The 26,022-nt window shown below is 39.6% G+C and overlaps 1 protein-coding gene and 1 long non-coding RNA gene across 2 annotated transcripts; one reads left to right on the top strand and one right to left on the bottom strand.

Annotated features, from left to right (window-relative positions):
* Nucleotides 1-15,056: 15,056 nt before the first annotated feature.
* Nucleotides 15,057-17,724, bottom strand: LOC110881868. The gene is made up of 6 exons (XR_002559916.2): nt 17,355-17,724; nt 16,995-17,275; nt 15,853-15,972; nt 15,679-15,775; nt 15,342-15,495; nt 15,057-15,255 (listed from the first exon to the last, which is right to left on the bottom strand). It is a non-coding gene; the product is annotated as an uncharacterized LOC110881868 (long non-coding RNA).
* A 3,078-nt stretch (nt 17,725-20,802) lies between these two features.
* Nucleotides 20,803-23,452, top strand: LOC110881788. The gene is made up of 3 exons (XM_022129942.1): nt 20,803-22,472; nt 22,553-22,619; nt 22,703-23,452. Exons 1-3 carry the CDS (start codon nt 20,803-20,805, stop codon nt 23,450-23,452), a joined length of 2,487 nt encoding a protein of 828 aa, XP_021985634.1.
* The last annotated feature ends 2,570 nt before the right edge of the window (nt 23,453-26,022 follow it).

Genomic DNA, 26,022 nt, shown 5'->3' on the forward strand with positions numbered 1-26,022 from the left:
GCCAAAGTTCCCTTCGACGAATCAAAAGTGTTTCGCCAAAGTTCCCTTCGGCGAATCACAAGTGTTTCGCCAAAGGTTCCTTTGACGAATCAAACATCTGTTTCGACAAACTTCTTTGACGAAACAAAATCTGTTTCGTCACCAGTCGTTTCGTCAAAAAAAACATTCTGTTTCGTAAAAGGTGTTTCGTCGAGAAAGTTGTCAATTTTCAACAGAAGGTTTGCATATTCATCATAACAGTGTGTTTTCAAGTGTTTGTTCAGGTTTTCCACTAGTAGTCATCAAAAATGAGTTGTACAAGTCCTTGGGACTGGAGTACAGACCCACAACCCGGTCAAGATCAAACTTCCGCGGCAGCATGGGCGAGAAGTATGTTTCCACAACCAGCGATCAGTGCAAGTCAATGGGCGTTGGTATCCAATCAAAGTCAAAGTATTCAAAATCTTCTGCTTAGCGAAAGTGAAACGGGCAGCAACAATCGTCCACCAAAGTTGAACCATATGAACGATTTTCCATCATGGAAAAGCCGCTTTCACACATATGTTCAAGGGCAAAGCACCGAACTTTGGACGTGTTTCATCAATGCATTCAATCCTAATATGGAAGTTGCAGCATCCCCTTCGGCGGGTTATGCTAATATGCTTGAAGATGAAAAGAAAGCCTATGACTTGGAGAAAAAGGCTTTTGCAATTCTTACGCAAGCGCTCACCAAAGAAATTTATCATCAGTTCTCTTACTGCAAAGACACGAAAACTTTATGGGAGGCTTTAGTAGCAAGAGGAGAAGGCAATGCAGCTGCTCGAAAATCTCGCCATGATTTGTTAAAGAAAGAATTTGAATCATTTCAGTTTTTGGAAAATGAGACTCTAAATGATATGACTACACGTTTTTATCACTTGATTAGTGAAATGTTTGCTTATGAGGTTATAGCTTCTCAACAGGAAATGGTGACTAGATTTGCTGATGCTCTACCTCCAAAGTGGAGTTCATTTATTGAACTGCTGAAGCATACGGGTACTCTGAATACAGTCAACATCTATGAATTCATTCAAAAGCTGGAACACAAGAATGATGAAGAAATTCGGAAAGCTAAACGAGTTCCTGCTCCTCAAAATACAGAAATGTATCTTCCCGGTTTCGATGCCTTGGCCAGATTCGCTGCTGCTCAGCAATCAAAATTGCAATTTGTGTCCAATACAAATTCCTTTCCGTTTCCTCAGTCAGCTCCTCCACCGGTTTTTGATCCAAGGGCTTATATTCCAACACTACAACCTCCACCTCAAGTTAATCCCGCACAACCTCAATTCGATCCGAGGGCTTACATTCATGTCCCATCACAACCACAACCACAAGTCCAACCACAACAACAAGCTCATTATACCAACAATCCTCAACCTCAAAACCCTAACACTATCCGAGTCGACACTTCAAAACTTTCTCAAGTTAGCATTGAAGTAGCAAAGGAGCATATGGAACTTATCAATACAATGGTCAGTGCTTATTGCGGTTTGGTAGCAGGTCAGATTGGAAACATCAATATGACTCACGAAGATTATCAACAGATCGACAAGGATGAAATGGAGTTGATGGATATCAAATGGGCTTTTGCTAGTGCAATTAGAAGGGCAAAAGACTTCATGGCTCGAACTGGAAGAACTTTGTTGGAAGGGAAGAAAGATACGAAGTATGGGTTCGATATAAATGCTGTCACATGCTTCAATTGTGGCGAGAAAGGGCACTTCAAACGTGAGTGCACCCGACCGACTAAACAAGGCAATCATAACCCATTCAGAAACCAGACGAGTACTTCAAATGTGAATGCCCAGCAAGAGAATCGTGACAGGAGGATTGTGGCAGTCAACAACAATCAGAGCCAGTCCGGACCATCAAATCCCAATCGGGCTTTGACTGTTCAAGCTGATGAAGGATGTGACTGGTCAGTACAGTTTGGGGAAGGTGATCAAGGAGGTGGAACAGCATGTTATGCAAAGATCATCAATCACATTAAGCATGTTCATAAGGAAGAGTTTTCTGAAAGTGACGACAGTTCTGGTTATTCTGGGAGTTCAGATGAAGAAGGTTCTATTTCTGGGGATAATCAATCTGAGCCTGATGTCAAGGAGGAAGCAGGGTCTGATGTTCAAGATTTATTAAATGAAGCTGAGGAGTTAAAATGTCAGAAATCAGTTCTGATCAAGAAGGCTGCTGCTGTATCTAAGGAAATGGAGAAATTCTTTTCTGAAGATGGATCTTTTTCTTTTCAAACAGCCTTTATGGCAAATGTCTCAGCCTCTTCAAGTCAGGTAAATACTGAAACTCCTGCTCCCATTGTTTGTAAATCATGTGCAGATATGAAGCTTGAGTCAGAAAAGCTTCATAGTCATAATCAAAATTTGGTTGTTGAACTATCTAAATGCAAAGAGGCAAATATGGCTTTAACTCGGAACGAAAAAGAATTTAAATCTGTAATCGAAACATTAAAGAAAAGTGTGTCCGAAGTGAACAAAGTGGTTTACCATAAACAAGTGAGTATAAATGAGTACATAAATATTGTTGAGGAAACCAAAAAGCAACTAGCCATTGCCAAGTGCGAGCATGATGCAATCAAACAAAAATTGGAGAGTTATTCTAACTCTCGATTTGTGCTTGATCACATCATCGATGTTCAACAACTGAAAGGAAACAAGAAAGGCGTAGGATATGAGAAGTGTCCGCCCCCTTTGAGGCATAATTATACCAAAATGCCTGATAAAGAGGATATGCCACGGTATGAACCCAGTGTGCCTCTTAATTTTGAGGAATTTTCTACTGGCCTAGGGTTCAAACTGGACAGTTCTTCAAACACATCCTCTAAGCAACAAGAAACCTCAACATCCATGATACAAAGTCCTCCAATTATTGAGGACTATGAGTCATCGGATGATGAATCAGAATTGGATGTAAGTGATCAGGATAAATCACTTGACAAGATGAAAGGAGTAGTAATTCCACTTGAAAATCACATCCTTTGTGATCCTGAGACTCCTGTTGTTCCATCAGTCGTCAAACAAGTGATAGATCCTATCAAAGTTGACAAGACGTCTGTGTCTACTGTTAAAAGCAGTAATGTGGTGTATACGTTGGTTGGTGGTGATAAAATCTACTCAGATCGCGATTTTCCAATTGAAAATGTCAATCAATCTTTGATTGATAAAGTCTTTGAAGATAACACAAACAAATTTTTGGGAAAAACACTTCCGAGAATTGTTGTAACACAATGTGATCCAATTCCTAAGGCTGAGATCAGAAAACAGATTGGAAATCAAAAATCACCAACCGCTCAACAACCTAGTGCTTCTAATGGTAAACAACCTGTCAAGCGAGCTCAAAAGCCTAATGTCTCTCAAATGAAATCTAATACGAAAGGAGCTCGGTTTCAAAAGAAAGTGAAAGATGTCAAATTCGTGTCATCCAAGGGTACTGATAAGATTGAGACTTTTGAGAACAAATCAAACACCGATTTTGTACAACAAGTCACGATCTTAAAACGTAACAGTGATAACAATTACACTCAACATACAAACGGGTGTGATGAAAAGGTTAGTACCTCAGGTTCCACGGGTTCGACATCTTGTGGTCAATCAAATTCTCCTAAATTTGTGGAAAGGAGAACATGCTTTAAATGTGGAGAGTTTGGGCATATCATTAAAAATTGCCCAAACACTCCAAAGGATAAATTTGTTGAGAAAGCACCACCTGAAAAAGTTCACCCTAAACGTCATTCAGTTTCACCAAAACGTGATAAAAGAACAGTTAAAGAACAAGAAACTAAACAACGACGTAAGAACATAAAAACTGTTGAAAAAGCTTTGAAATCTGAAGTTAAAACAGTTAAAAGGGAACCAAGTGTTTCACAACCAGTAAAACCAGAAGCTTCAAAAACTGTTTACAACACTCAATCTGGTAGGCAAAAACAAACTTGGAAACCTAAGACGGGTGATAATTCAGGGGGAGCAGTTGTGCTTGAGAATCATCAGAAATTGAGACCACGTTTCGTGATGCTCAGGGACGACCCAAGACCACTAAGGCTTGGGTCCCCATCCTCAACTGATCTTTAAACAACATGTGCAGGGTGTTCCAGGAGGAACTATTAATAGTCTTTGGATTGTTGATAGTGGGGCATCCAGGCACATGACTGGCGACTTACGGCTTCTGTACGACGTGAGAAATATTAGAGGAGGCTATGTCGCATTTGCGGGAGACAAAGGCAGATACATCACTGGAGAGGGAAGTATCTCCAATGGTATTGTGTGCTTTGATAAGATCAATTATGTTGGTCAAATTGATCATAATCTTCTCAGTGTGTCGCAAATCTGCGATAAAAAGTTCACCGTGCATTTTGATGATGCCGGTTGTTATGTGCTTAAACCTGAGTTCAAAATTCCACAAGAATGGATTCTCTTATCGGCACCGAGAGTTAATGATCTTTACATTCTCGACATGAGCCAAGCAATTACAACTTTTGCACAAGTCACTTGCTTTGTCTCGAAAGCCACAGAAAAGGAGTCTATATCTTGGCACAGAAGAATGGGGCACATTCACTTGAGGAAGATGAACCATTTGGTGAAAAACAATCTTGTGAATGGTATGCCTGTGAGAAGTTTTCATTTACAAGATATCTGTGTCTCGTGCCAAAAAGGGAAGCAAACGAAGAAGTCTCACCCTTTAAAGAAAATCAACACTGTCAGCATGCCTCTCGAACGCCTTCATATGGACCTTTTTGGACCTATGAAGCACAAGACAACATTCAGAGATGCTTATTGTTTAGTGGTTACCGATGACTATTCTAGATTTTCTTGGGTATCCTTCATGGCACACAAGAGTGAAACTCCTGGCATCCTCAAAGATCTTCTTACAATGTTGGAGAATCTCTACTCGTTGAAAGTTAAGAGGATCTGAAGCGATAATGGAACTGAATTCAAGAATCAAGTTATGGATGAGTTCTGTACTTCTAAAGGCATTCTTCATGAATACAGTTCTCGTTACACTCCACAACAAAATGGTGTCGCGGAGAGGAAGAATAGGACGATAATCGAAACTGCAAGAACAATGTTAGTAGAGTCGGAACTCCCTGTTCAGTTCTGGGGGGAGGCTGTGTCGACTGCATGCTACACTCTAAACCGAGTTCTTACAGTAAAGAGATATGGCAAAACTTGTTTCGAACTCCTTCAGAAAAGGAAACCGGATCTTTCTTACCAAGAACCTTTTGGTGCTCCATGTACTATGATTGAACAAGATGGAAAATTTGGGGCTAAAGCTATCGATGGTTTCTTCCTTGGATATGCAACTCCAAATTATCGTGTTTGGAATCTAGCAACGAAAAAGGTTGAGCTATGGAGTGAGGTGAAGGTTCAAAGGTACACGAGTCCTGTTAGGGCTCCGGGTGATCCGTGGATGTTCGATTATGATGGACTGTTTGACTCCTTCAATCTGCCAACCTTTGACGAAGAATCAGCAGCTGCTAGAATCTTATTTGAAAGTGACAATGCTGCTGTCTCGCCATTGGTTAGACCTGTTCTTGTTGACCCACAAGGTTATTCATCGCTTAACAATACTGTTCAAAATGAGGTATTTGAAGATGCTGCTGATTACAATGAGTCTTCAGAAGATGATGAATATCATGATGCAGCAGAAGGATCTTCAGCTCCAGTTTCTCCTGTTCAAGGTGCCTCTGTTGATACACCTCATGTGCAGAATGTAGATACTGCTGAAGGGAATGCATCCACCTCTACACACATTCCTGGTGTGGAGTTGGTTGTTGATCTTAATCTTAACAATTTGGGTATCAATGCACGTGTGCCAGAAAATCCTGAAATGAGGATTCATGATACCCATCCCCAGCAGAATATTATAGGAAATGTCCATCGCGGTGTGCAGACGCGTAATCAGCTGAGAAACAACCAGAATGCTGGTTTGTATTCAGCCATTAGAGAATCTAGTTTTCAGAATGATTGGTCCTTCGCATGTTACGTGTCACAAGAAGAACCTAAATCGTGGAAAGAAGCCTTAAAGGATAATGCTTGGGTTGAAGCCATGCAGGAGGAAATGCAGCAATTTCAAAAGCTTGGTGTTTGGAAGCTTGTTGAAAGACCGGAGAACTATAAGAAAATTGGCACTTGATGGGTTTTCAAATGCAAGAAGGACGACCGTGGAGTGGTTATTCGTAACAAGGCAAGATTGGTCGTTCAGGGATTTCGTCAGATCGAGGGGATTGACTACAATGAAGTCTATGCACCAGTTGCGCGTCTGGAAGCTATTCGGATCTATCTTGCTTACGCTTCATTTAAAGGATTCAAAGTCTACCAGATGGATGTCAAAAGTGCTTTTCTTCATGGGATAGTTCAAGAAGAGGTGTATGTCGAACAGCCTCCAGGTTTCGAAGATCCTGTCCATCCCGATCGGGTTTGGTTGCTCAACAAAGCTCTTTATGGTTTACATCAAGCACCTAGAGCTTGGTACGCAACCCTATCCAACTATCTTCTGGAGAATGGATTTCGACGAGGTCTTATTGATTGCACCCTCTTTATCAAAGAACAAAATGGAGATCTTCTGCTGGTGCAGGTATACGTTGATGATATCATATTTGGTTCTACTAACGAATCGTTGTGCAGGCAATTCGAGCGTATTATGCAGGAAAAGTTCGAGATGAGCGCTATGGGGGAGATGAATTTCTTTTTGGGCCTACAAGTTCAGCAAACCGAGTCTGGGATATTCATCCATCAGACTAAATATGTTGGTGACATCTTGAGCCGGTTCCAGATGTCAGATACAACGCCCATTGATACCCCACTTCCGCAGAATCACGGGATTACCCTGGATTTGAAGGGTGAAAGCGTCAACTCCTCTTATTATCATGCTATGATCGGATCTCTCATGTATCTTACTGCTTCGAGGCCTGACATCATGTATCCAACGTGCCTGCTCGCAAGATATCAAGCTAATCCGAAGGCCTCCCATTTGTCAGCTGCAAAAAGGATTTTTCGCTATTTGAAGGGTTGCCCAGACACTGGTCTTTGGTACCCTAGGGACGATAGCTTTGATTTGACTGCATACAGTGATTCTGATTTTGGCGGTTGCAAAATTGACGGCAAATCAACAACAGCAGGATGTCAGTTCTTAGGAAGTCGCCTGGTTACGTGGCAGTGCAAAAAGCAGACGTGTCTTGCTACATCAACATGTGAAGCAGAATACATTGCTGCCTCCAGTTGTTGCTCCCAAGTCTTGGGGATACAACAACAAATGCGCGACTACGGTTTTGAATTCCTATCTACTCCTATTTTTGTTGATAACAATGCTGCCTTACAGATCACTAGAAATCCTGTGCAGCATTCCAAGACCAAACACATCGAAATTAAATATCACTTCATACGTGACTGTTTTGATAAAAGATTAATCGATGTTATTCATGTCCCCACCGATCACCAACGTGCCGATCTGTTTACAAAAGCATTTGATAAATCACGGTTTGATTATCTACTTTTGTTCAACGGCATTAAGGTGATACCCGAGTAAACCGCTTTGGCTAATCGTTTTTGTAAATATTTTCTTTCAAAATTAAAAAAAAAATACAAAAAGATTTTCCTTTTAGTAATCTTTTAGCTTTTTAGGGGGAGAAAATTTCAAGAAAATACAAAAACATTAGAAAAACTCAAAAAAAATCCAAAAAGATGTCTTTATGATTCTGCCTTTTCCTTTGAAAAATTCAAAAAAAAAAAAATCAAAAAAAAAGATAAAAAAAAAATAGAAAACCCAAAAATGAGTTTCTTGGAAAAAGGAAGGTGATGATATTCACTGGTGTGGTCGGTCAACATGTTTAAAAATCGTTAAACAAATGATAAGTATCTCTTCTAACGATATATCGATAGGCTCACAATCAAACTAAAATGTGCAGGATGATACAAACCTAACAGACTTCAAATCAGGTGGGAACCATTCATTGGCATATGGTCTTGGTACCGAAATTTCGTTTGATAGATTGCCGAGGTTCTGAGATATTCGGTCTTTATACTGCTTATCATCTGGGTATCATGGTTGTATCTTTTACCGAAAAATAACGGGGACGCAAGTCTAGATCTTCCATGATACCATACATACGTGTACATATTGCATCCGACCTCAATAAGTGATAAACAATCACATGTGCAAACAAAATAAGTGATAATATATCACATTTATCCGGGAGTCAAGTTCGTCTCTCTGCTGTACGAAAATACTGACCTGTTCACGGACTTGCTCCTGTGCCCTCATGCATCGAAAATCAAGTTCCTCATCAATAAGTGATTCTATCACATAGGGCTTGGTTTCCTTTGAAAAATCCAAAAAAAAAATCAAAAAAAAAATCAAAAAAAAAAAAAATAGAAAACCCAAAAATGAGTTTGTTGGAAAAAGGAAGGTGATGATATTCACTGGTGTGGTCGGTCAACATGTTTAAAAATCATTAAACAAATGATAAGTATCTCTTCTAACGATATATCGATAGGCTCACAATCAAACTAAAATGTGCAGGATGATACAAACCTAACAGACTTCAAGTCAGGTGGGAACCATTCATTGGCATATGGTCTTGGTACCGAAATTTCATTTGATAGATTGCCGAGGTTCTGAGATATTCGGTCTTTATACTGCTTATCATCTGGGTATCATGGTTGTATCTTTTACCGAAAAATAACGGGGACGCAAGTCTAGATCTTCCATGATACCATACATACGTGTACATATTGCATCCGACCTCAATAAGTGATAAACAATCACATGTCCAAACAAAATAAGTGATAATATATCACATTTATCTGGGAGTCAAGTTCGTCTCTCTGCTGTACGAAAGTACTGACCTGTTCACGGACTTGCTCCTGTGCCCTCATGCATCGAAAATCAAGTTCCTCATCAATAAGTGATTCTATCACATAGGGCTTGGTTTTCAAATCAAAATAAGTGAGTATCTCACATTTTATATGGTCAAACAGATGATAATCGGTATACTCACCGGTAAGATGAAGTCTCGTGCATACCTTGATACGGGAATGTGTCGTGAAGTGGATTCACATCGACTTGTAAGTATAACTCTTACCGTAAAGCGTATCTCCTAAGTGTGACTACGTTTGATAAGCATGAGTTTATGTGGACAACAATATCGATAATCGAGGTAGTATACTTATCAAGAACTTTAAATAGAAATCAAATCATGTTGACTAAGACCGTAAGCTGGTATGATTCCTTATCCTTGAAACTCACAAAAGTTGCTTATGTACAACTGTTTATCTTGTCAATTTCAATTGCATTTAGTTTAGTTTTCAGCGTGTTTTAAAAATTATTTGTCGTGTAGTGTTTAAGTTTGTTTTTGATTATGCCAAAAATGTTGCTTAGTGTTTATGACCGGAAGCCTGAAACCTACTCCATAAATCGTTCTTGTTTTTGAAAACTCAAACTAATGTCTAACTGGTAAATTGCTAAAACCTGTGTGCAGTATGCAAAATCTTTCATGCCTTGGTGATTTTGGAACAGAAGTTGATGAATCAAAAACTGGTTGACGAAACAGACTGCTGTTGACGAAACAGAAATTGGTCAAAGTCAAAGTGTGAGCTTGGTCAACCTTTGGTCAATCTGTTTAGTGTTTGACGAAACAGACTGTCTCGTCGAGATGTTGACGAAACAGGAAGCCCAAATCTGTTTCGCCATGGGCTAAATTCACAGGCCCAAGTCATGGCCCAACTTCTGTTTCGTCAAAGCCCAAAATGTGATTCGTCAAGATCTGTTTCGCCGAAAAGGAGAGTCGGTGTATATAAGTCAATTCTGTCAGTTTCTTTTTCACTTTTTCAAACCACACTCAAGTTCACAACTGTTCATCATCCTCCCAAACACTCAAAAACCATACCTTCGGTTACATCATTTCTCATTCAAATCATCTGTGTTTATTCAAAATCTCTCATAAATCAAAGGTGCAAACATGTTTATGTTATGATTTTCATATAGTACACCGACGGCTTTCACCGGAAACCGTCGGAGACCCCTTATTAGACCTGTTTTGCTTTGATATTTGATATTTGATATTGAACCTGTTGTGATTTGGTTGTATCTGTGATAACTAAATGTTTGTATGTTTTGCTTAACCTTGATTCGGGGGTTTGGGTTGTATTGAAAAACAGGGGATGATAGTTGTGTCGGGTATTAACTTTTTGAACGGAATTTTGACTGAAAATCACATCTGGATAAGTTTCTGGGTATAATCTTTGCTTGGTTTGGGTTAAGAATGTAACCGTTTACAAGTATTGATGATCTGCTCTCGTTCTAAAACCCACACGGCGAAACGCCCAAAAATTCAAAACCCTAACTCCGGCGAATCGCAGTCGGCGAATCACAGTCGGCGAATCAGGTATTTGACGAATCGGAAGAGTCAACGAAACTGAAATGGTCAAACATCATTCTGTTTCGTCAATGATATGTTTGGCGAAACAGAATGGTCAACGAATCAGAACTGGTCAATACCAGACTTTGTTTCGTCAAACTGGTTTCTGTTTCATCAAAGGATCTTTTGACGAATCACAGTTGGTCAACAAAATAGATTTGGTCAACTATCATATTCTGTTTCGTCAAGCCATCTCCTGTTTCGTCAAATGAGTTCTGTTTCGCCGTCCATGCCTTAGAAAATTTCACAGTCTGCAAGTGTTCACAGTGGACATGGTTGGACAGTCTGTTTTTCAAATGGATACATGAACTTGTATCCATACATGGCTAAATGCATGTGTAAGTGATTGTTACTTATTGTGGACGTTTTCAAATTGCAGATGGCACCAAAAGAAGGTAAACGGAAGCCGGCAGCCAAGAAAGAAAATAAGACGGAGGAGGAAATAATGTCCGAAAAACGCCACAATCAGATTGCCTACTTGGATCCGGAGGACAAGCTTGCTGAATTAAAAGACATTACCAAGTGGATCAGGGAGTCTCGTATCAACCATGCTGTTACGTTCGCAACGCCGGTGTACAAGTCTCTCGTGAAGGCGTTCTGGGATTCAACGAATGTCGTTCAAGTTGATGGGAAGGAAGTGATCAGTGAATGTGTTGAAAATGTTAATGTGATCGTGTCACCGGATATTCTTAATGAAGTTCTTCAGTTACAAGATAGTCCGGACGCTCCAGATACAGTCCCGATTATGTGTACGCGAGGTTGTTTATTACGGATGAAATGCACCGGAGATATCTTTGGCACGCAAATTAATAAAGGTGATCTGCCGCTGAGATACAAGTTTCTGCTACATGTTCTGATCCAGTGTTTGAGCATAAACGGGCCGGTTATGACATGGCTGGCAACGATCTGGTGGGTTTTATGGTGGCCTTAGTGCTGAACAAACCGTTTAGCATTTCAAGGTTCATCTTTGGAAACATGAAAGAGAACTTGAGAAGAACTGGAAAGAACAGGACTATTGGAAGCAAGTACTGGATGTATCCACGTTTTCTGCAGATGATAATGAATGTCCAACATCCGAGTCTTCCAAAAGCAGACAACGATCTTCTGAAAATAGAGGCTATGAACTTCAACTCGTTAAGAATCATCAAGAACCTAGCTCACAAAAGATACAAGGAGAGCGTACCTCCAAGAAAGTTATTTGGTGCTCTTCATAACACAGCATACGTTGCTCCGGCAGATAACAAGTGGCGTCATGAGGATAGTCAGTCTGATAATGAAGAGCCTGAGCTAAAAAGGCTGATAAGTGAGAAGTTTGGTCCTGAACTGGATGTGTCTGATGAATCAGAAGGTGATGATGGTGATGATGGTGGTGATGGTGATCATGGTGGTGATGGTGGTGATGGTGGTAATGGTGGTGATGCTGGTGCCACTGGTGCATCAAGTGTAGGAACTACTGGTGGCACATCAGCTGGTGGTACATCTGTGGGTGGTACCTCAGCCGGGGGAGTGTCAGCGGGTGACACATCAGCCGGTGGTGATGACGAGGCTAATTCTGACTCTGATGATGATTTTTTGCTTGAACCAGGATACGAGATGTATCTGGATGAACGTGGTGTAAGAAGGTACAGGAAGATCAGACAAGAAGATGATCCGGAATATGTTCCTTCTGATCCTGAAACGGAACATGCAAGAAAAAGGAAAGCAGAAAAGTCTGCTCAGCATCAGAAAAAGAAGAAGTCTCGAAAATACTTAAGTACCTCCTCACGAGGATCTGTGCCGCAAACTCCTGTTCCAGAACCACCTGTAGTATCTTCACCTCCTGCAGCTCAAACCGTATCTCCACAGCTTATTCCACAGCGATCCATGGCTGCTGCAATCAGAGCAACCACTTCTCAACAACCTAGTGGTGAACATCAAAGGGTCTACTCGGAGATGACTCAAGAAGAAAAGAATAATTTTCTGTTCCTTCAATATGAGGCTGCAGCAGATCGCATTCAAAGACAGACTGATTTTATTCGTATCACGAAGAATGATCAAATCAAGCATGAGGTAGAGATTGATAGGTTGAAAGCTACTGTTGGTGAACAACAAGCTACTATCCAACACCAACAAGCAGAGATCGATCTTCTTAAAGCTGAAAATGAAAGGATGAAAGCTTCCGAAGCTGAAAGGGATAGAAGGAGTTCGGTTCTCCAAAAATTGGCTGAAGACCTGAGAAATAGATGCGATGTCATGAAAGAGTGGTATGACTCGCGAAATACCACAATACTTGAAGGGGCTAGGAAGATGAGTGCTAACTTCGATTTTCTCCGCAAACGAGTTGCTACTTTGTGGGAGGATAGGTGTAAGCAGCAAGAAATTCTGCAGAAAAGGGATGAAGATCCTGAGGATCAAGGGAATCCTTATTCAGCTGCTACAACACAACAGCCCCCAGCTGGTACATCATCTGCCGTAGTCGTTTATCAGCCATCAGTGATAGGGTCATCACAAGGGACATCCAGCGGTACAGTCGGTGAAGAACAGTTACTTGAAGCTTTAGCTGGTACACCCTCTGTCCCTAGTTCAGCTGATTTAGCATTGCAGGTTGTGCATCCGGTTACCGGAGAATCTCTTGAAGAGGGTGAGATTGTTGATGATCTCACGCCTCAACAGTTGATCACTTTGAAAGCAATGCGAGACGTTGATGATAAGGAAATTGAAAAGATGCCGAGTGAACCGGAATCTGCAAATGTGGAGAACATTGATGAGATTGTCTTTGAGGGTGATGTGAAGAAATCATCGTATGTCAGACAGGATGGTACCGAATTTGCTCCGTTTGATGAAGACTGGTTGAAAGACAACGTTGAAGATATTGATGAACATCTGAAGAACCGTGATACTTCAGAGAATGCCTCGGATGCGTTTACTGCGTGGCGTCAACGGTTTCTATCTAAGGTCTCAAAGCCTGTTCCAGAGGCTACACAAGTTGACTTCTTACAGCTGGAAAAGGCTAAGCCTAGTGGGCGGATTCTATGTTGGATGTTTGTTCAAGAAATCCATTGTGTTGCAATCAAGCGGGAGTTCGGGATCCAGTATTTTAGGTCGCTGCTGAGCATCTTATCTTTGCCATTTTATGATGTGGCTGCCTTGACAAAGATAGATCTCATTAATCGCTCAAAATTTGATGGTGCGACGCTATTTGAACGATTGATTCGAATGAACAAGAAATCGGGGTGGAAAGATAAGTCTTACAAGCCTCAGTTCCCCAGACATCAACAGATAAAGTTCACGCTTGATCCGGAAACCAACACCGGGAGATACAGGCTTGTGTACGAGCCGGTGAGAGTGGTTGAGAAGATTCCGTTAATGCCGATGCAGCAGGATTTTCTTGGTGATATGCGCTTATGGTGCTATGATTCAGACACGCATGAGGCAGTTATTGTTTTCAATGATGATAAGAACTTCAGGATATTGGATCCAATGTGGCTGGTGAATATGTCTGCATCCGACATCGCCAAGTTGTACCGGCACGACATCTTTTATGAAGACAAGGACGCACACCAGGCACTGAAGTTTCAGCGCGTTGCTTGCTACTGCTATTACAGGGGAATCCATTCGGGCAGTTCCTGGTCCGAACGTCACTGAAGAAGAAAGATATAAAGACCGAAGACAAGCAACAGACAAGGGGGAGTTTGTTGATGCATTTTTTGTGTGTCTGTTACTAGTCTTGTAATTATGTGTATTTTGTACGGTCTTTATCAGTCATCGAGTCTGTATTCGCAGTCGGCCAAGTCGGATATCCTCCTATCCGCTTGTGTCTGACTTGTTTGTCTCCTAGTTTATGTATTGGTCGTAAAACTATGCATGTTGCATGTTAAGGGCATATCTGTCTTTATGCTTGTGTGTGTTTGTGCCTTCTGTTTATGCAATCTGTTATGCAGAAACAGTCATCTGTTTGCAGCCCTTGACGAAACACTCTGTTTCGTCAAATACTTGTCGATGAAACAGGCTTGGTGTTAATTGTTTCTGTTTCGTCAAGGTGGTCAACGAATCACATGTGATTCGTTGACTGTTGGGCTTGGTTGTTGGGCTTTATTGTGTTTTGTCGGCCCAGGTTGTGTTTCGTCAAGCTGTTCAGCCCATCTGCTATAAAAGGCACAGATAGTTCACAGTTTAGTTTTAGAGATGAGAGAATACCCTGAAGGTTACTTTGTGTAAACTGTGTTTGTATCAGTTGTGCATTCTCATCCCGTTAATCAAACGATTGTGTTTCTTTGGTTAACCACTGTCTTCTCTTTGTTCTATGTTTGATTTGGCTTAGTTAAGTGGATTCCGCACACTTAACTTTGTTTGTTATAAACAAGGATTTTGTGGTGAAAATCGATCCTCCGATTTAGGGACCTACAAGTAGGGGTGTCGACAGTTGAGTATGTGAAAGATGAAGTTGTTGGAGTTAATAATAAAAATACATAAATAAAGGGTGTGGGTGTGGGTATATTGTATGGAGTTGGTTACGATGGGATTATGGAAGCATGCATGGTTATTATGGAATTATTGACCAGTTTCTATTTTGGGTGTATATGAGACTTCACAAAACAATTTAGTATGAACTAGAAGAGTAACCCGCCGCGATGCGGTAGGGGGCTAGATTTATATTTACATTAAGCTAGTTGTCATTGAGTTAAATCCGTTAGGTTAGATAGATTAGCTACAGCCAAGATAGATTATTACCCGCCGTGCGTTGCGACGGCGCGGCGACGTAAAAATATAGATAATAATCAACCCATCTTGTTTCTGAACTACAATGCAGCGCAAGTCCATTGAAAATGGTAAAACTTCTTAGAGAAAAAATGCAAATGGGAAAGCTTCTTAGAAAAAAAAAACAATGAATATAGCAAATAAAGTTGGGAGACAAAATAACCTTTTACGAACTACAGGTTTATAAATAAGGCTCCTTAACAAACACTTCAAAATCAGTACAAAAAACCCTCTGATAATTTTAGATCTTGGCTTTTCCTACTCCTTGAAGAGAGCCAAAAGAGAAACACCAAAAAAATTAACCACCTTGACCCTAACTGCAGGAATATCACCAACAGCATGAGCCTTTCACCCAAATCTTGGGCTCAAAACGTCGCCGTGACACAAAAACAATTAAAGATTATAGATTTAAAAAAAACACCCAACATTATATAAATACTCTTTCCAATACAATATATATATATATATATATATATATATATATATATATTAGAACTTACAGTATGTAGTTCAAGGAACCATCATTGGCAAAATGGGAACAAAAGAGACAATCTTCTTGTTGTTCTTGATAAGTTGAACTCTAATAGCAGAGTTAGGCTACAAACATAATATGACCAATTGTTAAAAAAAAGTAATAAAAATATGTAACTTAAAATGAGCAACAAAGGCCAGACCTGTTAGATAGAAGAACATTGGAATGTAGCCTAATTCAAAGCTCAAGTTCCATACACAATGTTCTAAAGTCCAACATACAGTTCAAGGATAACCAAGTCAGCATTTTCAAATGAAACTACCTGTGAAAGGAATAGGCATGTATTAATATATAAAAATTCATTTCATCACCAGAATTAACGCTTGGCAATTATATAATATCTTATTACATGTTGCTCTTCTTTTCAGAGTTATATTGCTGATGAACAAAGTTTTAACATTAATAGACCTTAAATCAGTAAGTTTACCATACATACAACATATCATGACCTTCAGTCCTTCATGCAACCAACTACTTGTTACATAAAGTGTTGGTTCATGGATTCAGTTTTCATTAATGAGCTATGAACAATTGAAAGTAAAACCTCACCTCCAAACATTGTAGACAAGAAACAAAATGACCATAGCCAAGAAATAAAGCATTTCTCAAGTCTCCATAATCGTAACACTTAGGACTGGCAAACGGGTCGGGTCGGGTCAGAACGGGTTAGAGTCAGAACGAAACTTGTCCGGTTTCTTTAAGACACTAACCCACATTGATCCATTTCTTTGAAGTTGTCGACACGTTTTGACCCGAAAATATATGAGATGGAATTTTAGTTAACCCATTTTGACCAATTGAGTGAAAATATCTTACCCAAACCAACCCATATAATTTAAAAAGCAACCCGAAGGACCCACTTAGAAGGCTTTGGGTCAAGATTGCCCTCTCTAGTAACACTTGAAATATCACACACTCAAAATATTACACATTGGTGAAGGAACACCAGCCAGTTTGATTCGATCAAATCATTGTCGTTTATCCTTCAAATATCCTTCAGAAGTAAACCCCATGATGCCCAATAAAATGAGTTTTAGAGGTTTGAGAAACGGATATGATGTTCAATATGCTCTAAAGGTTCATGTTTTTCAAACATATCACCTTTTAAAAGGCCTAACCAGTTTTGATCCAATTTCAATATCAAGTTGTTTAGGAAAAAAAGATTAAAGTTCAAAAAACTTTGATTTAAGATCGGTAAATTTCATCAATATTGATTAATAATATATTACACCAAATTATCCCTTTCTAAAGCAGAAAAAAGCCTAAGAGATCAAGTAAAATTACCACATAGTCTTCGGGTGACATCCAATTATCTCCCAGAGAAAACTTCTGATCATAAACCATAAAACCAAATCAAAACCGAGCGTTTTCAAATCAATGTGCTTAGCTTTTGGCTACATACAACCCATCATTTTTGTGAAGAAACTGGACAAAGTAATATTTTTCGGTAACTTTCGAATTAATATGATGTCTATAACTCCAAAAATTAGCTTTAACTTTTTATCTTCAATGGTTTTGAGCGTAGATAGTCCAAGAATGGCTGCATATGTTCTGCTGACGGAATTCTGCCGGAGTTTAGACTTGACGGAATTGTGCCGGAGTTCACCAGAATAATTAAAAAAATCCTAAACTGGTTTTGCATACCTTTTAGAGGACCGACCTACTCAAATCTTGAACATACATCCATAAAACTCGATCGCCGGAACCTTGACGGAATACTGAAACATGCAATAGAGTCGAACCTTCCCTGAGTTTGGCCGGAACTGTACCAAAAGACATCGCGGAACCCTAATCTTTGTCTCCACCGCCACTTCTCAACAAAAGAAACACCATCGTCTTCTGTCAAACCCTAGAACCACCACTGTTGTTTATTTCTCCAACCCGACACCACCTAGACCACCACTGTTGTGGCTCCATCTAAAGGCATCATGCCCCGTCATCACCGGCGACCGGAACCCATCGGATCTCTTTGTCTTTGCTACTCTCTCTCTCTCTCTCTCTCTCAGACTTTTACTTTTTCTCTCTAAAGTATGCAGCTCTCTGTCTACAATTGTTACAAGTAGGGGTCATGTGTGTGGAAAAGTGAAGGTCAACACTACAAGAACGGACCACTTTTACCGGCGACACCTTTAGCGGCGACAGGCCACCTGTCGCCGCTATTGGTCGATCCGCGTCAACCCTATTCCCCAGCCGTTGATCAATATTCTGATCTAACGGTTGGGGATTCCAGAAGCAATACCGGCGACCAGATATCATTAATAGCGGCGACGGGCTGTCTCCGCTAAAAGTTTGTGGCCCACTTTAATCCCTAGCCACAGAAATCTTATCCTCTTTAACCCTAGTTAGCTTATTACCGGCGACCTATCTGTTAGTAGCGGCGACGTAGGTGTCGCCGGTATTGCTCTGTCCGTAAAACCACAGACAGCGCCTTTTCCTTCCCTCCTCCTTCATTTTCCCCCCATTTTCTCTGCAACCACCGCCGCTACACCGCGTTTTTTGCCCAAATCGGTGAGTTTAACTTTTTTTTTTCTTAAATCTCTTCTCTATTTTGTTATTTACATGTTATAGGCTTTAATTTTTGCTCGTTTTTGGGTATATTTGTGTTTATGGAAGAATATTCGGATCACCACCATCTCTTCTCCGGTCACAACCGAAACTTCTCCGGCACCACCTCGTCTCAGCGGTCTTAGTCTACTTGAAACTTGAAAAAAACGGTTAGTTTTATATGTATTTTTTTTAAAGATTAGAAATTTTATAATTTTTGGTTTAGGAAGTAAATATGTTGGTGAAAATGTGTATGTTAGTATGTGTAATTTTGACGACTTATGTTAGTATGTATAATTCTAAAATGTGTATGTTAGTATGTATAATTTTTAGTTTAGGATGTAAATATGTTTAGAAATTGTATAATTTTTAGTTTAGGATGTAAATTGTATTGTTTTTAGTTTAGAAATTGTATAATTTTTAGTTTAGGATGTAAATAAGTGTATGAATGAATGTATGTATGTAGGTGTATGTTAGTATGTTGGTGAAAAATGTGTATGTTAGTATGTATGTTTGTATAAAGTATGCAAATGTGTATGTAAGGATGAATGTTTGTATGTCAAATGTATAATGTAGGTGTATTTAAAAAAAAATGAGTATATGAAACTCTATTTATTTGTGTATTTAGGTGTATGTAAGCATGTATGTGGGTATGTAAGTGTATGAATGATTGTATTTATGTAGGTGTATGTTACTATGTTGGTGAAAAATGTGTATGTTAGTATGTATGTTTGTATAAAGTATGCAAATGTGTATGTAAGGATGATTGTTTTGTATGTCAAATGTATAATGTAGGTGTATTTGGAGAAAATGAGTATATGAAACTCTATTTATTTGTGTATTTAGGTGTATGTAAGAATGTATGTGGGTATGTAAGTGTATGAATGAATGTATTTATGTAGGTGTATGTTAGTATGTTGGTGAAAAATGTGTATGTTAGTATGTATGTTTGTATAAAGTATGCAAATGTGTATGTAAGGATGAATGTTTGTATGTCAAATGTATAATGTAGGTGTATTTGACAAATATATATTAGTTAGGAAATGCCCGCCAAAATTGAAATCATCATTTAAAAAATAACGAACATAGAAGTATAATGTAGGTGTATTTAACAAATATATATTAGTTAGGAAATGCCTCTTTATATTAAAATCATCATTTAAAACATAACGAACATAGAAAATACCCGCCAAAATTGAAATCATCATTTCAAACATAACGAGCTAAGAAAACACCCAATCGAAATTGAAATCATGATTTAAAACATAACATTCCGCCCAAAATTTAAAACAATCATTAAGAACATAACAATCTTAAAAAATTGTGCCCGTGTTTGAATTAATCATTTTAAACATAGCGAGCTTAGAAATACCCGCCCGAAATTGATTTAGAAATTAATTTCGGGTTGTCCCCGTTTATCTTGGGACTGCTTTTTGAATACTTTATCTCATTTAGGATGTGAATGTGTATTACATGATTGTTTGTTTAAGAAGGATTCGGTTATCATTTTCTCTTTGCTCCTCGGGTATATTTATCATTACATATATACTTGGGAGCTAAGAGGAAATGCTGCCGAATTTTTCTTAAACAAACAATCATGTAATACACATTCACATGTGAGATAAAGTGTTCAAAAAGTGGGTTTAGCAGCCTACCCTTGTCTTGTTAATCCTAAATTAGATTTTCTTTCAGTTGCATAATGCCTATCGATAAAAGTTGGATTGATTCCCCACGTCATTCACCTCACTACAAGCAAGGACTCGAGTCATTTATCGAGATGTGTGAAAGAGTGATAAAAAACCACAATGAAGTTAGATGTCCGTGTACCCAATGTAAAAATTCCGGCTTAATAACTATGGCAGAAATGAAATACCATTTGCGTATTAACAGTTTTTGGAAGGAATACACTTCGTGGACCTATCACAGGGACACGACTCCAATTGAAAAAGTAAACGATGTTGCGCCACAAGACGGTATGGTAAACGTTATTGAATACATTAGGGGGGAGCGTATGGAAGAAGATACATACCTTAACCAAGAGAACTCGAATGGAGATAGAAGCGGTGTTGTTGATGATTTTGAAGACCTGATAAAGGAAGCTGAAACAGAATTATATCCTGGTTGTACTAAGTTTTCTTCTATCGACTTTTTAGCAAAGCTTTTGAATATAAAGGATACGTACCATTTTCAAAATGAAGGAGTAGATCGACTCCTCTCGTTGTTGCGAGAGTCAATGCCAGAATGCAACAAGATTCCCCCTTCGTATTATGTAGCTAAGAAGACATTTAAGAAGATTGGTTTGGCATATGAGATGATAGATGTGTGCACAAATGATTGTGCTCTCTTTTGGAAAGAAAACGAGTCCTTGCAAAATTGTCCCGTTTGTAATGAGAGTCGATGGGTCGATAAAGACACAAAGGGCACGAAGGTGGCTCGTAAGGTGTTACGATACTTTCCTTTGACGCCTAGACTACGATGTTTGTATTGTTCAAGGCACACAGCGAAAGATATGATATGGCATAGTACCGGATGATCGGAAGATGGGACTATGCGTCATCCAGTTGATGGATCTGCATGGCAAGACTTTGATAAAAAGTACCCAAACTTCGCGATGGAGCCACGAAATGTTCGCTTAGGGCTTGCAGCTGACGGTTTTAATCCCTTTAACAACGGTAGCGGATCCTCGACTCATAGCACGTGGCCGGTTATACTCACCACATATAATCTGCCTCCCTGGCTATGCATGCGAGAGTCCACATTCATGTTGACCTTGTTGATTCCTGGCCCTAAATCACCGGGGAAAGACATGGACGTTTTCCTTAGACCGTTAGTGGATGAGCTTAAGCAATTGTGGCAGACAGGTGTACGTACTAAAGACGCAGCAACAAACACATACTTCACAATGAAGGCGGCGTTGTTATGGACCATAAATGACTTTCCAGCCCGTAGTAGCCTATCAGGTTGGAGCGGACAAGGCTACATGGCATGCCCAACTTGTAACCAAGACACTCCTTCAATACGTGTAACTGGTAAATGTGCTTATGTTGGCCATCGCCGGTTCTTAGATGCCAACCATCCTTGGAGAACAAGTCTCGACTTTAACGGGAGACCCGAGACACGAGACCCTCCGAGACAGTTTAGCCCAGCTGACATAGAAGCTCAACTAGGTCGTTTAATTAATCGTCTACCAGGCAAGCATCCAGATTTTGGAGGTAGGAGGATAACCCGGTCAGATTTCGAGTTGAACTGGTCCAAAAGAAGCATATTTTTTGACCTTGAGTATTGGTCTTCTCTGCAGCTGAAACATAACTTAGATGTAATGCATATAGGGAAAAATGTGTGCGACAGCTTGCTCGGTACTCTTCTGATGAACGATAAGAGCAAAGACACGCCAAATGCGCGGTCTGACTTGGAAAAACTAAACATTCGGCCGTCACAATGGCTGAAACAATCGGGTGGCAAGTTCTTAAGTCCCCACCCAAAGTACTCATTCAAGTCCGATGATCGAAAACTTTTTTGTCAGTTTATAAAAAATGTTAAATTACCAGATGGGTTTGGATCTAATATCAGTAAGAGGGTGACAGATAACAATGCTAACATTACCGGGTTGAAATCTCATGACTGTCATATCCTCATGCAACGTTTGATACCGATTGGGGTTAGAGGGCTTTTGACTAAAGATACATCTACACCAATAGTAGACCTTTGTATGTTCTTTAAGCAACTTTGCTCTAGAACACTATCGGTGGATGATATGAAGAAAGCAAAGGATGACATTGTTACCATCTTATGCAAGTTAGAGATGATCTATCCACCTGCGTTTTTTGACATTATGGTTCATTTACTTGTGCATTTACCTGATGAAGCGATTGCGGGAGGTCCAGTAGCTTTTAGATGGATGTATCCATTTGAAAGGTACATGAAAAAACTAAAGAACTATGTTAAAAACCCGGCAAGGCCTGAAGGTTGTATACCTGAATGTTATGTGTTTGAAGAAGCTCTAACATTTTGTTCAATGTACCTTAAAGATGTTCAGACTAAGTTCAATCGCCCAGATAGAAACGATGATGTCGTTGTTGAAAAAAGAAAGTTATGGGTGTTTGAGTCAAAATGTCGTTATGTTGGCGCAAGAAAGGAGAAATATCTATCATTCATCGAAAAAAGCAAGATGGAATGGTTTGTCCTCGAAAACTGCGCAGAAGTTAGGGAGTACATGAAGTGAGTGCTTCTATCTTTAACATTTCATAATCTGTTAATTGGTATTTTTCGTTCCTTTCTTATATTTGTCATCAATGTAGTGAATTCAAACATACACATCCCCATGATGATCTTAAAACCAAATTTCCGGGATGGTTTCTCCATAAGGTATAATACATATATAACACTCATTACTCTATAATTGCTAGGTAATACATATATAACAAACATTATTACTATATATTTGTTAGGTCCATTCGATGAAAACACAAAATTCTCCAGAATTCCACCCGGAGTTGTATGCTCTTTCAATTTGTGCGAAAATGACTGCTTACACTTACACTGCTTGCATAGTCAACGGTGTTAGGTTTAAAACACTTGAACGTGATGCAAAATGCGCAACGCAAAACTCTAGGGTGGAAGTGGTTGGAGAGAACGGTGTGAAATTTTATGGCCAATTAGAAGAAATTATTGAGTTGCGTTATACAAATGATTATTCCACTGTCCTATTTCGGTGCAAGTGGTTTGATACTCAAAGGGGTGTAAACCATGACAATAATATCACCGGTATAAGCACTGAACATGAATGGGACAAAGACGATCAACTCATATTTGCTTCGCAAGCCAAACAAGTGTTCTTCATCCAAGAAACGTCACGAAACCAAAAAAATAAACATAGGTGGGTAGTCGAAAATGTTAATCATCGAAGAATTTGGGATCGGCCATTAAGTGATGACCGCGTCAATAAGGTTCAAAATGTTGGCAAACGCTTAGAAGATAGTGACGTTGTTGACAACAACTCTTCATCTGACTGTCCACTTGTCATTGACTTGACCCAATACTTTCAAATTGGATCTTCTCATGTTACTGCGGGTGAGCCTTCAATTGAAGTTGATCCCCCAACGGCCACCGTCGATGAAGTGTTTGAAGTCGAGACTGATTCTGATGAGGTCGAGGCTGCTTATGATGAGGATGATCCCGATTATGTGGAGTCTGACTAAAAGAAAAGTTATTGTAATTTTTATTGATTTGTAATTGATTAACACTTGTTTGAAATATTTATTTGAATTTGAGTTACACTTGTTGTACTTTCCCTTAATTTGTATTAGATACACATGCTGTAACATTTGTAACTTTATAGGGAGTATGTTTTCGATATTGTTGATATTCGCGTATCTGATGGCTGATGTTGCCCCCTGGGGACATGGGGGTGACGGCGCTGGTGATCCACCGATTCCTCCTGGTGGATTTCGTGGCACACATGAGACAGACGGTAAGTCTTTTACTAAATTATTTTGTAGTCCTTATATTTTATATATTATAAATGTTGTTACTAATTATTAATTGCAGCGGTTCCCCCGAAGAGGGTTAGGGGGAAAGCAAAAAACGAGAAACTAAGGCGTCTGGTAAAAGCGGGGGGGCCTGTATCGCTTACGTTTGACAGGCAGGTGACGTATACCCCTGTTGGTAAAACAAGGGATATGTTTTCACGGGAGGCCGACCTGTATATGTGGCGGTCCATCCCCTTCGATAAAATTGGATGGGATAACGTTGAACAATATTACAAGGATGCCCTCATGAACCACTTACGGGTAAATAACTTATATGCATAAAATTTTATCAAATATTTAAGCACATGCAAATCTAATTTATATATGATATTTTAACTTTTTTATTTAATTTGTAGGAAAATTTCAATTTTGATGAAGTGGAACGTGATATAGAGGCCAAAAACTTGACGGGTGGCATTAGGGCTGTGCTTATGAAGCGGTACTCTGACCGCAAGTACGATGCCAAAAAATTATTTAAGAGCAAGGGAGGTTACAATGATCTTGAGAGTGCAAGGGCATTCCATCCCAAGGATATGCCCTATGATAACTGGTTGAGAACCATCGAAGGTTTCCGGGAAGCTAAATATATTAAAAGAAGCGAGGCCAACACACTAGTACGCGAGAAACAACAATTCCCATACCGTGGGGGGATATCTTCGTACGGTAGCACCGCCTATAAAAATGTAATGTTTTATGTATGTGTGCGTGTGTGTAAGCTTTTGTTTATTTAATGTCTAATCTAAGTTTAATGTTAAACAAGATATGGATTGGGTACCTACGTATGCTAAAACCCACACGGACAATCAAGGGAATTGAGTTGATCCGGTTGCTGAACAAAATTACGTAAGTATTTCTTTTAAGTATTATTTTCTATAACAAATATATATATATATATATACACACACATATATTTAATCATCTTCGTAAAATACAGCGGAACATACAACATGCCACTAGTGAATGGAGCGGTGAGGGTCTGCCAATTGCCCCGTATCAGGAAGCGTTGGGTGAGCGGCGAGGATGGTACCGCGGGATGGGGCCTAAACCTTCTTCCAACACGTCCTCGCACTCGTCATCTAACATGTCGTCTTCGCAAGCTCGGACGCAAGAACCCTTTTCCGAGGTAAACTGCGCAATTTAAAAAATGACAAACGAACGCATGTTTCCTTGTTAAATATATGTTGGTAGCGTTAATTAATATGCTAATATACGTTTTGCTATCTATTATTGTAGGATTTTGTTAACAGCTTGTTCCAAACCCCGTCATTTTTGAACCAACTTAACAAATATCTTGCTTCACAAGGAAAAGGAAAAGGAAAGTCAAAAGACTACGATTCTGACAACTTATTCGATAATGAATCCGATGATGAACCCAACGATAACGATGACGATGAGTGACTTGTTTTTAATGTATGCTTTGGATTTAATTAAACGTTGTAGGATATAATGTAGAACTTAATTAAACGTAGTTTTTAATTATATTACCTTTAGTATATGTTGATTATGTTCATTGCGTATGCTTGCGTTGTTTAAAAATAGGCAGTTTTTGTTTTTTCGGCCGTAAAACTGGCTGGGCAGCTGTATATACAGCTGCTGTATAAAAAAAAAAGCAGACTTTTAGCGACGACACGTGTCGCCGCTATTGCTCTTCTGTCGTCGCTAAAAGTGCAGCATCAATACCGGCGACACTTTTAGCGACGACATCTGTCGTCGCTAAAAGTGCAGCATCAATACCGGCGACAGCTTTCATTACCGGCGACAACCGGTCAATAGCGGCCCAGCAATACCGGCGACGCTTTACCGGCGACATGTCGCCGCTAATAGTCAATAGCGGCGACAAAAGGGGTCAATACCGGCGACAACCGTCGCCGCTAAAGGTGCCCTGTTCTTGTAGTGCAAGTACCAACAAAAGTGGTATATGAGTTTAAGCAGGGTGTACAACCTTGACTGCATAAGACATCAACAAAGCTTGATGTACAACCTCTAATGCAACCAAATGTTGCAAATTAGAGTATTTATAAATGGTGGGTATGATTTAAGTCATGATGATGTTGGGGTTTGCATGTATGTGCACGTAATGCATGACATGATTTGGATGGATTTATGGCTAGCAATAATGAAGCTGGGCGTAGATGCCGTATGGTGAAGATGTTTATGTGTGAAGTAAGTCTAAATAATTTTAGTTAGTGACAGATGGAGAGATGTTAGACGGGTCAGGTTACGTGTTATTTATTAAATGA

The sequence above is a fragment of the Helianthus annuus genome, chromosome 3 (genome assembly GCF_002127325.2).
Source record: "Helianthus annuus cultivar XRQ/B chromosome 3, HanXRQr2.0-SUNRISE, whole genome shotgun sequence".
In the NCBI taxonomy this organism is placed as follows: Eukaryota; Viridiplantae; Streptophyta; class Magnoliopsida; order Asterales; family Asteraceae; genus Helianthus; species Helianthus annuus.

Coding starts and splice junctions, on each gene's coding strand:
- LOC110881788 (XM_022129942.1), top strand. CDS start 20,803: ATGCGTCATCCAGTTGATGGATCTGCATGGCAAGACTTTGATAAAAAG. Junction 22,473..22,552: donor GAAGTTAGGGAGTACATGAA/GTGAGTGCTTCT, acceptor TCATCAATGTAG/TGAATTCAAACATACACATC. Junction 22,620..22,702: donor CGGGATGGTTTCTCCATAAG/GTATAATACATA, acceptor TATATTTGTTAG/GTCCATTCGATGAAAACACA.